The 17,567-nt window shown below is 35.8% G+C and overlaps 1 protein-coding gene across 1 annotated transcript in view; it reads right to left on the bottom strand.

Annotated features, from left to right (window-relative positions):
- Nucleotides 1–17,567, bottom strand: part of LOC134679913 (prolyl endopeptidase) — a 35,461-nt gene that overhangs the window by 13,820 nt on the left and 4,074 nt on the right. The window contains exons 2-4 of the mRNA XM_063538853.1: nucleotides 17,167–17,268; nucleotides 9,494–9,717; nucleotides 8,629–8,816 (exon numbers count right to left, since the gene is read on the bottom strand). Of these exons, the coding sequence (XP_063394923.1) occupies nucleotides 8,629–8,816; nucleotides 9,494–9,717; nucleotides 17,167–17,268 (514 nt within the window). The remainder of the gene's footprint in view (nucleotides 1–8,628; nucleotides 8,817–9,493; nucleotides 9,718–17,166; nucleotides 17,269–17,567) is intronic.

Raw genomic sequence — 17,567 nt, 5'->3', positions numbered from 1 at the left:
AGTGTGGTGGTGTGCGATGGTAGGTATGCGGTTTGTAGACATAGACCAAATTAAACCTAGGAGTTTTATTATTAAAGATATAAGAAATCGTCTACTTTACCTACTCGAAAAAAGTGGACTCTATCTAAAATTATCCCTCCATTAGTTATAGGTCTTGTAACATTTTTTACAACTATAGACGCTTATTATATTTCACTTATAACTTAATTTTTAAAGCTCTGTTGATAATAAGGCTTTAAAAACATCTAATAAAATTCAGGTACTACACTTATACTTTTGTAAGTCAGTAAGTGATGCTTACTTAAAACTTATCGGGAAATCAAATAACTCATAACTACCCATAGATATAAACTATGGATGAGCGCATGCATACGAATTGCCTGTTGCGAGCTTCATGTCAGCAAAAAAGCGCCATCTGTTACACACTGCGTACAACTACGTGAGCTCGACTCTCGCGATAACTTTGTACGGGCGTACAAGGCTTGTTAAGTTTATTCGCGGTTTATATCAGAGGAGCGTCGAATAAGTTTATGGTTAATCAAAACGATATTTATTGTATTAAAATGGGCGAACTTATCCTTCTAAGTTTCCGTTCTTCTACGTTATTTCGTGATGTCATTATCGTCTCAGGCGGCAATGCAATATTTTAAACATTCGCGCCGTGCGGTGTGCCGCCCTGTGTAAAGGCTCCTCTTCACGTTGGGCCAACGCCAACGCCAACGAGAGACGCATTTATGCGTTAGAAGGAGCAAGTGATATTGCTATCTCATTCTACCGCATGGCTGCGTCCCTCGTTGGCGTTGGCGTTGGCCCAACGTGAAGAGGAGCCTTAAGCCGGCTCTGTCAAGGTCGACAAGTTGGCCGAGCTACTAGCTACAGCAGTACAGTTCGATAAGTACCTCCCGAGCTTTCGCGGGTAAAATGCGGCGAACAACTATTTCTGTCAGTTTCTTGTTTGCAAAACAGGTAGAGTAAAAAAGAAGGAATCTATACAGCAATACAAACTAACTAACTATTTTGGCTCAGTGATCCAAAGAGAATCTTGGCCTCCGAAACGAGAGCGTGCCACCTGTCCACAAACATGATGCAAAAATATAAGTAGGTAATGGAAAGTAATAAATACAGCGATGTAAATTAATCGGTGTTTGAAAATGCGCGCTTTGTTCCTAGCGCTCACCTGTTAATTTTTTTTGAGTTTTACCTACAGTTAATTAAAAACTTATACCTGACAAGAATTAATATACTAGGTACCTAAGTCAACGAATAAAACAATAACAAATACTTGATCTTGTTATTTTGAATGTTTTTAATAATTATGTAAAAGAAACGGGAACAAACTCTGTAAGTCAGACAATAGGTACTTTAATTTCGGTAATTATATCCGGTAGGTAATCAACTAATCATATTTAAGTAAATTTACCTATACAAATCACGCATTATGCATTTCTACTTCATAATAACTTCCAAAGAGAAATGACGTCCTTACAAGGTTAATGCATTAGCGCTATGACGTACGAGCGAACATCAGTTGCGCGTGAGAATGAAATAAAATTATCGTTTAAAATTGGTTTTAAGCAATAAATAAACCTAATTGGAAATTACTTACCGATGATATGAGGTCCCATTTTTTTTCTTATACTTCCTATAATGGTTTTTGCACCCTTTTACAACGCAATAAGGCATTTTTGTGTTATGCTGCGTGACAACTTTCTACTGCGCAATTCGCCACACGACTGAGCGCCGGGGTGTGATAAATGCAAATATCACACCCATGTAGCGGCCCCCTTTTTAGTGCTCGTTAGCCGCGTCCTTACGAAGTAATATATATGTCCATGTAACTACCTATATTAAAATATTTAAATTTACTAATTCATCTCATACGTTCAATAAGGCCCGGGACTGGGCCTTGTCACCCGCACCGACAGAGGGCCTTTTTAGTCCTACATAATATTAAAGAACTGTGTCCCGGATAGTATGGGTTCTGGTCCATGACGCGTCCTGAATTAACTTATACAGGGTGTAATTGTTAAGTGTGGCCAGGCTACAATTCCGTAAATATAACAGATATCAGAAAACTTCAAATTGATATCGAAAGTGCGTTACCTAATGAGTAAAATTACATTAATAACTTTTTTTAAATAAATGCAGAAATATCCCAAACATTAACTTCCAATCAAACCCTCCCATACATTTAGTACGACGACTCAACCCTCAAAGAACGTCGGTGTTGTAAGAGACAAAACTGCTTGAGATTCGTTATTTGCGATAATAAACTGTAATAAAATAATAAAACTACCGTTTATGGAATAATAAATCTAACACTTATTTTTTAAGGAAGTACATTTTTTGTTTACAGTAGTTTCTCGAAATGACGCCCTTCTTGTGCGATACATTGACGGGCCCCCTTAAATATTTCTAAATTAACTTTGCGGCGTGATTAAAAAATAAATGTTAGATTTATTATTTCATAAACGGTAGTTTTATTATTTTATTACAGTTTATTATCGCAAATAATGAATCTCAAGCAGATTTATCTCTTACAACACCAACGTTCTTTGAGGGGTGAGTCGTCGTACTAAATGTATGGGTGGGTTTGAAGTTAATGTTTGGGATATTTCTGCTTTTATTAAAAAAATATATTAATGTAATTTTACTCATTGGATAACGCACTTTCGATATCAATTTGAAATTTTCTGATATCTGTTATATTTACGGATTTATAGCCCGGCTACACTTAACGATTACACCCTGTATATCATTAGATAATTCATAGCCTATATCTATAGAATAAATCGTTCTTATGAGCGTATTTGGTGGGCATCCCTTATTAGTAAAAAAGCCTACTGCTTTATAATAGGGTGGCAATGGTGGCAGAAACCCATTTCATTTGTAAAATTGTAGGGATGAATGTATAGTTTATTGTAAATCCCAAATATATTAAATTACCCGCGGACAGAGCGACCGATTTTATTATTAGATAATTTTCACATGTATGAGCTCTGTTCTGTGTAAGTAATCCTAGAGCAGCTGTAAGCGCTGCGCGCCGTGTTTGACGGTCTAACGATCCGCCCTCGGCTGCAGCGCTGACAGCGATGTATTGTGCCCGCTTCCCGCAGGCGAACGTTGTTATCGAGGCTGTCATACTAAGTTGCTTTTTCCCGTTAAATTTGTGTTTTGTAATTATTATTTGGCTTTCGCTCTTTCTCCTTCTGTTTGTATAAAGATAGATAGATGTGTGTATTGTGTGTCGTAACGGACAATAAATCGGTGTGCGAAAACGAACGCTTGGTGCCTATTATTTGCTCCTGCATCTGCACCCGCTTACCACGCCTAGCACAACTCTACCTTCCACATCTACAAAATTATCACCTGTAATTTATCTGTAAAATATTAAAACATTGTATTCACACTTTTCAAATGCCAGATTCAGTTTTTTTTTTAAATGTTTGACTTTGGCCATAATTCAATTTGAATAGAAATCATCACCGCCACGCGCTACTAATTAATATTCAGAAAAAATATATGAGTGCCTATTTTTATTTTTTTGACATTTAGATTTTATTCTAGAAATTATAGACTAGTATTTTTTATACAATCTTTTTAATGTTTGACGATCCTTCTGTGAAATTCTTAGTGTTAAATTTGATATGTATAATAATCCAATTTTATTATGGAATAATATTAACATCAATAAATTGTTCTGATAGTTAGATTAAGATTAATTACGATTCATAAGAGCTTGTTGCTAGGCCTAGATTTTGCAATTTTTTATTTAGTACAAATCACCACACTGTGATTGTAAAGGCCAAAATTGTCGTAAAATTACATATCATTATCATTTATTGTGCAAAAATCAGTTTATTTGTATGAAGTAAAGTAAAGTAAAGTAAAGTAAAAATTTATTTGTGGAACACAGGTACAGTTAAGGTGTTATATATAAAATAATAAATAGAGCTCTGTGTTTTGCCTATTGGCGTACAAATATTAAACTTAAAATAATGGTGACTCATTACGAGTATGTTTACCATAAATTATTACATTCGTTATACCTATATACGATTATTTAAAAACTGAATTCCTCGTCCCTAAATTATACAAAAATGATATATAACTTGCCCTAGTTGCTAAAAGCATGAAGAAATATAGCATAGATTGGACTTCATAGATTGGAGCCGACCATTTCCCCTCTTCTCTTATTTTTGGTATACTAAGCCACTAGTATTGGGTTGCCTATAATTATTTTTCTTTGAATGTACTCGTAAACCTCTATCCGTTAGTATGCGATTCATTAATGGACGCACCATGGCCCAAATCGGGACACGGTTCTTTAACACGTAATGTTAATAATCAGTGAACATCTTTAATTACGCTCAAATGCTTAAGTTTCAGTACAGGTAAAAGTACATATGAGCTGTACTTTTAATGGTTAGTACAATCGGCATCAAATGGAGAGTGACGGCCAAAGTGACCAAATATAGCTATAGGATCTAAATGTGGACGAATAAGGTCAGGTGAAGCATATAAGGCCCACCTTTATTTTAACTGAAATAGTTATATTAATAATCAGGATATTATTACCAAATCAATGTTTCTTCATATATACCAAAATAGTTATAAAAATATTCCGGCGCTTTTGAAAAATACACGTTTTATAAAAAAACCATACCATGTTGGTTCGGAACCGGGCCTTGTTACTTGCACTGACAGTTGAACACTGACTTGAACATAAGTTCAAGAATAATAGAAAATATTACCGGGCCTTATTAGCTTTTATCATGAATTAATTTCATCTTCAATTTAAAATGGTCTATAGTAAAATACGGCCTACATGAGTCATGGAAAAACAAATTGTATTTTATTTAGAAAGTACTTATAATATATGTTGTTCATAATCTTCAGTAAGCTGACTTCTAGGAGTCTATCTATTATAATTAATGTAGATTGACAGTTTACTTAGCAAATTGTACTTTTATACCTTTGAAACAAGCATTTGAGCGTAATTAATGATGTTTACTGATTGTTAATCTTAAATATACCTATTATGTAGGGCACTTAAATTATTTTAGCGGACCGAGCGGATATGTATGTTTGTAGACCACTTTTTTATTTAAATAATTAAATTGTAATTCATTCAAAAAAAGGTTACTACAATTAGGGATATAGATACCTCACCTACCTTATTACAAAGCATTACAAAAATGTCCAAAGGCCAAAGCCACACTGATAAGACATAAGACCTCATAAATACCTATAAATAAACGTTCACTGAAAAAAACCCTAAGGCATTTCTGATAAGTAATTATTTTTCGTTACTGAGTTATCGTTTTGCACCGAATATCAATGAAATAAAAGCACGTTAATTTGATAGATACATTTATATAAAAATCGTCACATGGAACCAATATAGGTACTCGTAAACCAGACCACTGCGGTATTGGCTTTAACCCTTTGACCGCCGTTGTCCGGTATAGAAGACAACGATAGAACGATACGCTGGCGCCGTCGTCTTGTATACAAGACACAAATTCAACCACTGAGTTAATGGGAAAATAATAACAATTGCAATTTCATTTACACTCGTGTTCATATTTAAGGTCTTTGTTTTTTCATTTATTTGCTTTTTAAGCCGCTATATAAATCCCTTCTTTTATAATAAGGCATTTAAAAAAATTGCTCAAATTTTCAACATTTTTCATGTTCCTCGTCGCCGTTGTCTTGTATAAAAGACAGCTAGGGATGGGAATGTTAACTCGATATGGGAATTTTTAAAGTAAATATAAAGTCAGAAATATGTTTTTATCTAAATATTTGAACACTTGTTAATCGCCAATTTTTTTCAACGAGTAGTAGGTATAACTACTTACGAGTACTAGAATACGTAGAACGAGAGTCAGATAGGCATAACTATATTTAAAGTTCAGGCAGCTTCTTTAGTTCTATAAACTAGAGTCAGACAAGTAAATTTGCCCTTGTAGATTGTGGACTATTTAATTGCAGAAGAGATAAATAAAAAAAATAATTGATGTTCTTTTATAGCTTAGTGGGAAGGGATACACCGCAGCGACCGCTTCGCACAAGAGTGGTACAGGGACATACCTGTTTATCAGACTTTAGTTTTTTGTTATAACCATACATCGTTATCGCGGGAGCAAATATAAATTTATTAAAGAAGTGGTAAAACAGACTGCCCGTTTAGTAAAAACAGACCTTTCTGCCTACACATTATAAGCCTCCAAGAAGTTCATCATACATAGCACGAAGTTTTTGTTGCATAATGTTCATAAATCTTGCTTTACACTCTGTTAGTAAATAATGACCCGGAATCGACATATCAAATAAATATTCATGATTTATTTTGTACAACATTATTTAATTTTTGTTGATCTTAAGTGATTTTCGTAATATACGACATACATTTTCTCTATGTTTTCTACTCTTAATCTGCGGCGTCGTGCAGTAAATATCCATTTTAATTGGCTAAATGATCTTTCGACTGCTACTGTTGTAATGGGTGTTGTTTTTACTAAACGGGCAGTCTGTTTTACCACTTCTTTAATAAATTTATGATTATGTTGTTACAAATAAAGATCAGTCAAGATTGACAAATGTCTAAATTGACTGATAAGGTTGCGTACCTAATAGGTAATCTTTTTAAGTACCAATCAAGTCAAGTATGGAGGTAAGATAGCATTGATATTCAATAAAATAATTATACATTTTAAGGTCGTAGGTATAAACGTTTCTCTATACGAATGTCATTTCTGTTTTTGACTGTTTTTTATAATCTTTCAGTATTGTCAAATCGTATTTGCTCCCGCGATAACGATGTATGGTTATAACATTGAAGTTAATGTGTAATTTTTTTATAACAAGTCGTTGAACGTTTTTTTGATAAGAGTTTACCTATATTAATGTAAACCAAACTGAAATTTAATTATAGATTCTAATTCCGGAATAATATCTTCACTCATTAAAAATTCAACCCACGTGTAATTTTCACTAAAACAGTTCCGGTATATTGACTTTATCGACACATGATGCGCAGCTTTAACGTTACGCCAATAAAGTTTACGTACCGACAAGCGCTTACGCCGTTGACCTAGAGACTATTATTACTTGATCCGCGCGGAAACAGTCCTTGTCGATCTGCACTGCGGGCAGTCCATGCGCGCCGTTGTCTTGTATAAAAGACTTCTCGTACAGCCTAGTGCGGCGATATCACGTCTTGAATCGACATTGTTTAGTGGTTGTTTTTTATGTTAAATCCCTATATTTTAAACATTTTCGGGTGTAAAACATATGTTTAATTTTGGCAATTTGGAATTAAATTAAAACAGGATAAGAACAAAGCTAAATTAAAAAGATTTTTACCATAAATTGTAAATATCGATATCACTATTTGCAATCCCTAAACTTTTTATTAGTTGTTTACTTAAAATTTGCTCTGGCGTGTGAGTGAGCGTCTTTGCGGACTAGGTCCGGCGGCCAAAAGGTTAAATATCGTTCTTTCAACTGATAATATAGCCACAAAAACTCGCTGAGACTGCAGGTCGAGTCTTGATTTCAATTTCTTTATGATATATCATTGAATTAACTTTCAAAGCACGTGATAGCTCTCAGAATAGCAACAAAACTGGTTGAAACTAAGAATTTTATTGCTGATATTATGTGAACAACATTGCTTCGTCTTCATAAATAAAATTTTAATAATTTATATTGTTTACGTTAAAATGTGAAGAAATTTGTTGATAAATTGTCTATCTAGTATATTGACATTATGTCATATATGTTTTTAAAATGACGTAATATGAATGCCAGCACAATGAAAATTTATTCCAATAAGATAAAACAAATCTTCAAACTTTTTTCATTTTTAGTGAATTAGGAAGAAACTAATTACACTGATTTGGTTGTGTTCGTATATTTTTTATATAATTTGTTATATTTTTAAAGTATTATGACTTATGAATAAAAACAAATCAAAATTTTAATGACTCTTGATCTCCGTGTGACATTATTCATTTACCCTATTTATTTTGAACACAGTTTTTCACTGGTATCATCATTCGTATACGGACATGAATTTATGTCATAAATGAACTGTCAAAATGGGAGATTTTAAGTACGCGTCCGCTCCGGACGGCCCACAGCGGGCATCTGATTCAAAGGAGAATTTGACAGATATGGCGGATGTATGGAAATTTTACGAAAGTTTACGTTTACGATTGAGTTTCTCTGTTGTCTTTAAGAGGAAAAATAGGAAAAGCCTGATTCGTTGTAGTCCAGTTATCTGGCTTTCGAAATCACTCGATTTTATAGCTTGAGCATCGAAATTTTTATACAAATTTTACTAAACGCTGACACTCGTTCATCTCGTTTTAGGTACAACTTTGCATGAGTGTATTTATTATATTGTAAAAGATTTCAAATTTTCAAGGGTGATTCGTTGTAAACACACTCTTTGGGATAATAATGATATTTATTATAAAAAAATTTATCAAGAGATGTGGACGCTAGCCACTAAACGGTGACTGCCTTTTTCGCTGATTTTGCTCGATGCAGTCTTAATGTAGCGCCTACTGCAGTGAGGCAAATAAATAACTACAAAGACTAGATGTCCTATCTTACCTGTGGCAACATCCTTCAGATGTATAGTGATCCAGTCGGAGCCGCTGGCGGAGAGGCCGTACGCGAAGGTGGCGCCATCTTCCGTGAACCGGGAGCCCGAGAGCGCGACCGTGCCGTCCTCGGACAGGGTGTTGGGGTCGAGGAACACGCGCGGCTCGCCGTCCAGGCTGTCTTGGATGTACAGGACACTGGAACGAGGGAAATGGATAGTTAATTAGTTATTCAGGGCATTTTTTGAACAACTAGCTATATTGTGCAAGGTGATTAAGTAGGTCATACTGAACAACTTTTTCCATGGGACCAACTCCGAAATCCCAAAAAAAATTTAGCCTTCCCGAAACGTGTGAAACGGCCAAAATTTTTTTTGTAATTTCTAGGTTGGTCCCGTAGAAAAAGTTGTTCTGTATAGCCTACCTAATAACCTCGCACAATATGGCTAGTTGTTCAAAAAACGCCCTAATATAAATAAGCCGTTAGTCTCCTGCCAACTAATACTACGTACAGCCTAACGAAATGTAATGATGTATTATTTGGCGTTACATCAGGCTTGACATATTTTCCGATGGTGAGAAAATAGATAGGTATTCAGTAATAACAGTCGATTATGCTGTGTGGTATTACTGACACCACTTACTACACTATGGCGCTAGTGTAGTAAGTGGTGTCAGTAATATGGCGCCACACCTAACTTAATCTGTAGTCAACTAGTACGGCCAACATGACTATTAGTGGAGACTATCGCCAGTTGGCTGAGGTAATTATGGTGGAGCAACAGAAGTTTAACAAAAGGCAATCCCGATACCACTAACGCCATCTACTGACAATTAGGACTACTAAGACACAATATAAGCTAAAATTCACTCACTTTTGATTCTGCAGCCCAGTATTTTTAAAGAAGAAGTACCGGTCCCCCCGTCTAAAGGGGCACGAGTATTTGGGGTAATTCCAGAGCTCGGTGAGCCGCGCGTTGATGTCCGCCTTCACGGGGCACGCGTCGAGGTACGGCCGCGTGATTTTGTTCTCTGCCTCTATGAATTCTTTGGTTTCTTCTGAGTCTGGGTCTTCTAGCCAGCGGTAGGGGTCGTGGATCTGAAAATGTCATGGAATAAACGTTAAATAATTAGCATAGTCAATCAATTTCAGATGATTTACAAAAAAAATATTTGTGATACAAGCATTTATCGCTCACTGTAGGTTCACAGTCTATGGTCTATACAGTGATTCGACGAGGGGAGACGGGTGTCGCGCACCCGAGCTGCATATATCGCTCTCATCGCTATTGTTAGTAGCTATCGGTATTCACGTCAATGGCCGTCGGACCACTGTTACTTTTTACACTGTGGTAGTGTTTTTAAGCCACAAGTGCTTATCTCTATGTTTTGTACTCATCAAGGGTTACAAGGGTATTGCAACGAGCTTAAGTTCAAACTTTAATTCTTAATTTTTTATTTATTTTGTAGTGTCAGTGCCTTGGTTTTATACTGTAATGGTGTGTTACATATTTGATCAATAAAAAAAAACACTTTCACTACATTCTAAGTATCTAACAAACGATTCTTTAAAACAGCCAATCGACTGCACACTTCAAAGACTGACTTTATCGATCCTCGACATACTCGTGACCCGATTGGATATGGTATTAAAATTTAAAGCAGTATTAAGCCATGCAGCGGCGGTAAAAGCCTATGTACTCGTATAGCAGAAACACCGACTAATTGATTTATTTTATTTTGTAATTGACGTAATAGTCCAGTTTCTCATCAGTTATCAATATGGCATTCAACTTCAGACGACGGACTTTTGTCATGTAAACATATCACAAGATCGTGATGATTTAATATAAAATATGCATGAGGTCGCCCCTATAGACCTCGGTTGAGATCTAGGACGATGCCATCATACATCTGCAACGCGCCCTTTCCTTGTGTTGCAAATAATGTTATATTAAGGTCAATATGGAGAAGATCGGCGTATAAAATGTATTACTTGGAAGACCATTATAAGACTCTTGTATTTGTATACGTAATATATATTTCGTTCGGACACAGTTATGGCTCGGCCACGACATTGTGCGGCTAACGATGGCGGCAACGATAACCATAGGTTGGATCGAGACACAGCGACCGGGCCTTTTGTTCCCACCTATGGTTGCTGCTGCCGCCGTCGCCAGTCGCGTAATGCCTTGGCAGAGCCGTTAGAAAGGGTGAGCTTCAATCCTTCTGCCTTACCGACCTTTTGTAAGTGGAGTATGTGTACAGACTCGTACGTGTGCAAGCGACGAAAGAGCTCGTAGACGACCTTCCCTCAGATTAACCTTAAGTTCGAAAGATGGCAATCTAAAACAGATTATAGGCTAAACTGTCCGTGACATTTTTGCTACAAAAAAGTTAACTTATATTCAAGTTCACAATGCATAACGAACACAATGAGAGCAAACTAAGCGACGCGAGTTTGAATCGGACAAAAAAGAGGAATGCATTTTTTTATTAATAGGCCATGTTATTATTAATAGGCCATGACATAAAAAAATAGTTTTTGTTTACACATGCGATCAACTACATTAAAACAATAAACAATCAAATAATCTATATACAGGGCGTCCCACGGCGATGCCACATGGAGGGAAAGTACCTTAAATATCATAGATAGCATATTTTGCTGAAAGAAGACTTCATTTTATTTTTAAAACTTAGTAAAGTTGCATTCATACTTTTTTAATTTTTTTTGAAAAAAAATGTATGGAAAAAAATTATCGCGTCATTGGAGGAAAAGTACCTTAATTATTGTAAATGAACATCTTACTGAAAGAAGACATTATTTCGATTTATAAAAACAAGTTGAATTGCATTTTAAATAATTTCATGGTTAAACCGGGAATCGAACCCGCTACACGAGAAAAAAAATACCTTGTATAGTAGTGGACCCTGGAACTTTGGTGTCCATGACTGGAGAAAAAAAAGCATAGTTTTAATTTGTTAAATATGTGGAAACTAATTGCAGTATCTTTGATACAACACGCCTAAAACATGAAAGACGGATAGGACTTTCATTTTTTAACACGCTAAGCGGTAGATCATTTACATGTATAAGGGAAATATCATAAATACTCCAAATTTACTCTTAAATGTCCCATGACTGGTGCTGTTACTATACCAAAAAAATAATTCTCGCCTTTCGATCGGTATGACAAAGCTACAAGGTATTTTTTTTTTCTCGTGTAGCGGGTTCGATTCCCGGTTTAACCATGAAATTATTTAAAATGCAATTCAACTTGTTTTTTTAAATCGAAATAATGTCTTCTTTCAGTAAGATGTTCATTTACAATAATTAAGGTACTTTTCCTCCAATGACGCGATAATTTTTTTCCATACATTAAAAAAAAAAAGTATGAATGCAATTTAACTAAGTTTTAAAAATAAAATGAAGTCTTCTTTCAGCAAAATATGCTATCTATGATATTTAAGGTACTTTCCCTCCATGTGGCATCGCCGTGGGACGCCCTGTATATAAATGCAAGTGTCCTGACTGACTGACTGACTGACTGATTCATCAACGCAGAGCCGAAACTACAAAAGCCAGAAAGTTGAAATTTGCACACCAGATTGCATTTATAAAGTGTACAAGAGATAAGAAGCGATTTTGAGAAATTCAACCCCTAAGGGGGTTAAAAAGGGGATGAAAGTTTGTATGGGGTTAAAGTTTTCTTTTAAGCTAGAAATTTGAAACTTCGTAAAAAGATATATTATTAAAATACAAGAAAACTAATTTCAGCGTTTTTGAAAATTCATCCCCTAAGGTGGTGAAAAAGGGGTTGAAAGTTTGTATGGATATCAAAAAAAATTTCAAGTGGTGGACTTGAATCTTTGTATTTTGGGATATTATTAGAAGACAGGAGAAGTAATTTCAGCGTTTTCTAAAATTCATCCCCTAACAGGGTTAAAAAGGGGTTGAAAATTTTAATCCATTACAAATGCTTTGAAACTGCGTAGAAAGGCATAATAGCCGATTACAAAAAAAGTGATTGCAACGTTTTTGGAAATTCAACCCCTAAGGGGGTTAAAAAGGGGATGAAAGTTCGTCTTCAGGTGCAAATTTTATTTGAAGCTAGGAACTTGAAACTTTGTAAAAATGTATTATATTAAAATACAAGAAAACTAATTTCAGCGTTTTTGAAAATTCACCCCTATGGTGGTGAAAACGGGGTTGAAAGTTTGTATGGATATCATGCATTTTTTCGAGCGCGGGATTTGAATCTTTGTATTTGGGGATATTATTAGAAGACAATAAAAGTGATTTCAGCGATTTGTAAAATTCATCCCCTAACAGGGTTAAAATGGGGTTCAAAGTTTGAATCCATTGCAAATGCTTTGAAACTTCTTAGAAAGACATAATAGCCGATTACAAAAAAAAGTAATTGCAACGTTTATGGAAATTCAATCCCTAAGGGGGCTAAAAAGGGGATGAAAATTCGTCTTGGGGTGTAAATTTAATTTTAAGCTAGGAACTTTAACTTTTTGGAAAAAAAGGTAATAAATTAAAAAACATTAAAACTAATTCAAGCATTTTTGATAATCATCCCCCAAGGTGGTGAGAAAGGGGTTGAAAGTTTGTATGGAGATCAGATATTTTGTGAGTGCGGAATGCGGAACTTGAATCTTTGTATAAGGGCATAGGTACCTATTATGAGAATACAAGAAAAGTAATTTCAGCAACCAACATCAAAATCCACTTGGCTTAAAACTTCATACAACTTGCTAAAAAAGAAAAGTACTTAATTTCCTTAATTTCAACATTGCTTGGATATGAAAATTATAGGTACTAAAGATGTAAAATGTTGAAGATCGGACGAAGTCGCGGGCAACAGCTAGTACAATATAAAGATGTCTTGATTCCGAATAGAATATAATACTTTACAAATTTTGTTAGATACATCTATTGCATACGTATATATTTTGAGAATAACTGTTAAAACATTGGATGTGCCTAAGCGGTTTACTAATTTGAATCACGTCTGTAAAAACGGTACGCAAAATACCATCAAAAACATAGTTAACAGTACGATTACGATAGCATAATATATACATATTGATTCGTACAAAATGTCTATTTATGGGGGTTCCAATCGCCATGTCGCGGACGTGACTTGAATTAACGATTGGCAGGAATATTGATCAGCTGTGAGTAGTTATTCTAGGGTGACAGTGTTGGAAACGCATTCGAAATTATAAAAATGTCGACATGTTTCGATTTCGAACAGTGCATTTCGCGCGCACGAATAAATACGAGCAAAATGCACTGCGAGTAATTTAAAATCATGTTGAGATGTTTAAAGTTCGAATGATTCTGGCTAAGGGTGTAGTTGGGAAATAACGCAGCTGGACCGACGGAATACCGCAAGCAATTAGTGTATTTAGTGTTCAATAAATAATTAAGAGATACTCGTACACAAATCAATCGAGTCCTGCAGTGAGCTCGACACAAATAAACGCTTTTATGAATGCAAAAATGGGTGCTTTAAATTTAGAAAGAACAGTTATGTTAACCGAGTGTAAAATCCGGCATAGGTATGGACCGGTTGATCCGTTGCTATCGTGATCTTTGGCAATGTATCTTAATGTAATATGTACGAGTATGTATCTTAATGGCCCTTTTAAATAAATCTTTACGGTCGATGACCTGAACGGCTATTGTTTTTTTAACGTTAAATCAGTGTCAAGTCAACGTGATTGATAGTTAGTTCGTACCAAACATTACCGTGGTAATAAATTACAGGACGTTTTATAAGACTTCGCGCAAGTCACGTAAAGTTGGATAATAAACACACATTATGCGTAGTTAATTGTGAATGTGCATTTATGTAACATTTCTTTTTTTGCTTCAGCGAGTTAAAGCGATGTAAATTTCTTCCCGATGAATTTGATGTGCGTATATTAAGGAGATATCTTTCCAATTTCTTTGTCCAATATGCACTGGATCTCACTCTCTCATTAAGCAAAATGCGAGATGCAAATACACATTGGACCAATATATTGGACAGATGGAATACTATCCTTGCACACAAAATATGCTAAAGTTACAAGTACTCATTGAACTCGCGGTCACCACACAAACCTAGGCCACAGTCTATACAGTCGTTCGACGAGGGGAGTCGGGGGTTAGCTCGAAAGGGTTAGTAGCTCGCTACAGGTCAAAGGCCATCGGACCACTGTTACTTCTTACACTGTGCCTAGGCACTCCTGTACTATAATTTAGTACAGGTGCTTGACCACTCAATTGCCCTCTTATTTATCATAATTGTAAAAAAAAAACTACGAAAAATTTTGATGCATATGGGCTGTGATTATCATAGTGCGGTCAGCCAAAAAAATGGTCTACTACTTTTCGACTCTATCAATCAGATGATGGTGTCGAAAAGTGGTAGACCACTTTCTTGGCTGACTATACCTATAAAATGTTGGAAGTTACAACAAAATGATGCACGCGCTGCTCGAGGCGTAGCATTTCATTTAAAAGTAAACTATGTATGTGAGGTGTGCAATAAAGAGTATTGTATTGTAAAATAGATGCAGTATTTAACTCTTTAAGTAACTAGAACTAAGAAGAACAATACAGGAAACTTTAGTGGCCTAGAGGTAAGACGTGCAATGTCAAACCAATGGTCGTGGGTTCGTACAGTTGCCATCAGATATATAGGAGCGGCCAAGGTGTTCACAATACCTGAACGCGCACTCTAATGCCTTGACAATAGAGGCGTGTTCAGATATTTGTGAACACCTTGGCCGCTCCGATATATCTGATGGCGACTGTACAAGAAGGAAGTCAGATAAGTAGTGTGTGTTCAAGTGTCGAGCAAGGTAACTTGTGTATGGCACGTCTTTTGGCTTCTGCGCAGGCCATGCTACGTGCCCAGCATCGATACCTTTGAATTATAACGTACACGTATCGACAAATGAGCTATATTACCTACAACTACAATGACACAAATAACAGTATCGATAAATTCGTGCTTTTTATAAAAAGAGGATAAGACACGTAACTTGCGTTTATAGTTCGTTTTTTTTAGCATTAGAAATAAGGTAAACAATCTTGATGTGTCTTTTAATTGAAAAACACATTTTAAAAATAAGTTACGGCAAATATGTAACAATTATGAATCTAATACGATCCTTTATATTCTTCTGCTTTCATAAGTAATACTTTTTGATTTTTAAAAAGCGTTTTTCAATTAAAAGACGTCAAGATCGCTTACCTTCTTGCAAGTTCTTTCTAATGCTAAAAAAACGAACTATACGATAAGTCGCCAACTATTACTTACGTCAAAGGAATCACTCGTGTCATGTTTACGATGCATGTTATTAATTGTAAGAAATCTATAAATATGGCTATTGTTTATACGATGTTCATCCTGATATATTAAATAGAAAGAATATCTTGACATTTATGTGGTATATTATAAGGCTCAAATCTCAATGACCCTACACGTGTTACGTATTTTGTTAAGATTAAGAAATCAAAGACCACCAGGCGGTCTAACATGGGTTGCGCTCTCGCGCGCGACTCCATGTCCATACACCTAGCGCGACTTCAACTATGGACTCGCGCGCGAGAACGCAACTCATGCTAGACCGCTAGAGATGTGTATTACTTTGAGATCAGTGACCTTAGCGATTAAGTTTTAATGTGATTAAACTTTTATAATTAATAAAATAATTTGGGTAATGTGGCCTGCTATAATTGTAGTTACTCGTAATTATCTGCGCGTGTTTGTTTCAAATCTGCCGAACCTGCTTTAGAGATTACCCTTTACCTAGAGTTAGACCAAGAAAAGTCTGCAGCGATTTTGATAGCCCACGCAGTGCAAGTGAAGTGTCATTTCAAACGTCAAACTTCTATGAATTACTGACGTATAAATAACACTTGCACTGCGTGGGCTATCAGCGCAGAGATCAGGTTTGAAGGGAAAGTTACGACTGAATCTAGTTTCAAAGGTAGGTATCAAATAAGGTTAGACCTTTAAATGTAAAGACTAATGATACATTTGAAGCTAAAACTTTGTTTAATATTTGGAGAATGATAATAATAACTATTGGAATCGAAGATTATATTAAGGATCCGAAGGAGTAATCATCTTAGACGCATCAAAAGCTGTACAAGAAAGGCATCAGATGACTAGGTATTGTGAGCCTATCTTCATGCAACAATTTAAAAGACAACGAATATTTTTTTATAAAGTTATCTAAAACAATGCCCTTTTCAAAGAAAATAGTATGTAATATATTAATATAAGATCTGATTGTTAAAGTATGAAGTAAAAAATTAAAAACTTCGTATCTCATAATTGAACCAAAATGTGCGTTAAATTTATTAGATGGTGCAGGAGTAGATAACCCTTCGTATGTACTTTTTAAAAGTATGCTACTGAAATGAATAACCCTGAAAATGTAAATTAGCCCAAATTATCTGAGACGTATACGGGACAATACATACGAAAGATTAAGCTTTTAATTAAGCGGTTTTAACTAACTGTATGTCCCTTACCTTGGTCCCATGATAGTCGTCGACGACGCTCTCGTCCCGCCGCGCCACCGGATACTCAAACGTCATGTTCCTGGGCAGCGTGGACACACGAGCGGTCGCGCACTGCAACAACGCAAACACCACATAGTACGCTAGCATCGTGCGAACAGCCACCGGCGACTGAACCCGCTTGTACGGCCGCTTATATTTGAAAAGAATTTCTTGCATAGACAACGCACCGATCCGTGCCCGCAGTCCTTGCTAATGCTCGACGATGCGATCTCTGATGCTGACAGCTTCATGGTGGAATGATGTTTGATTTTTGATTTTTATGACAGCTGCCAGCCAGAATGCCACTACGTTTGTAGCCAGTATGTAGCGGTCATTTATGTGAAGTTCTGTTATAGGTTTTTGTACAGTCA

Source organism: Cydia fagiglandana, chromosome 3 (assembly GCF_963556715.1).
Source record: "Cydia fagiglandana chromosome 3, ilCydFagi1.1, whole genome shotgun sequence".
NCBI lineage: Eukaryota > Metazoa > Arthropoda > Insecta > Lepidoptera > Tortricidae > Cydia > Cydia fagiglandana.
The sequence above is the reverse complement of the archived record's forward strand: the minus strand, read 5'-3'. Positions and strand labels throughout refer to the sequence as shown.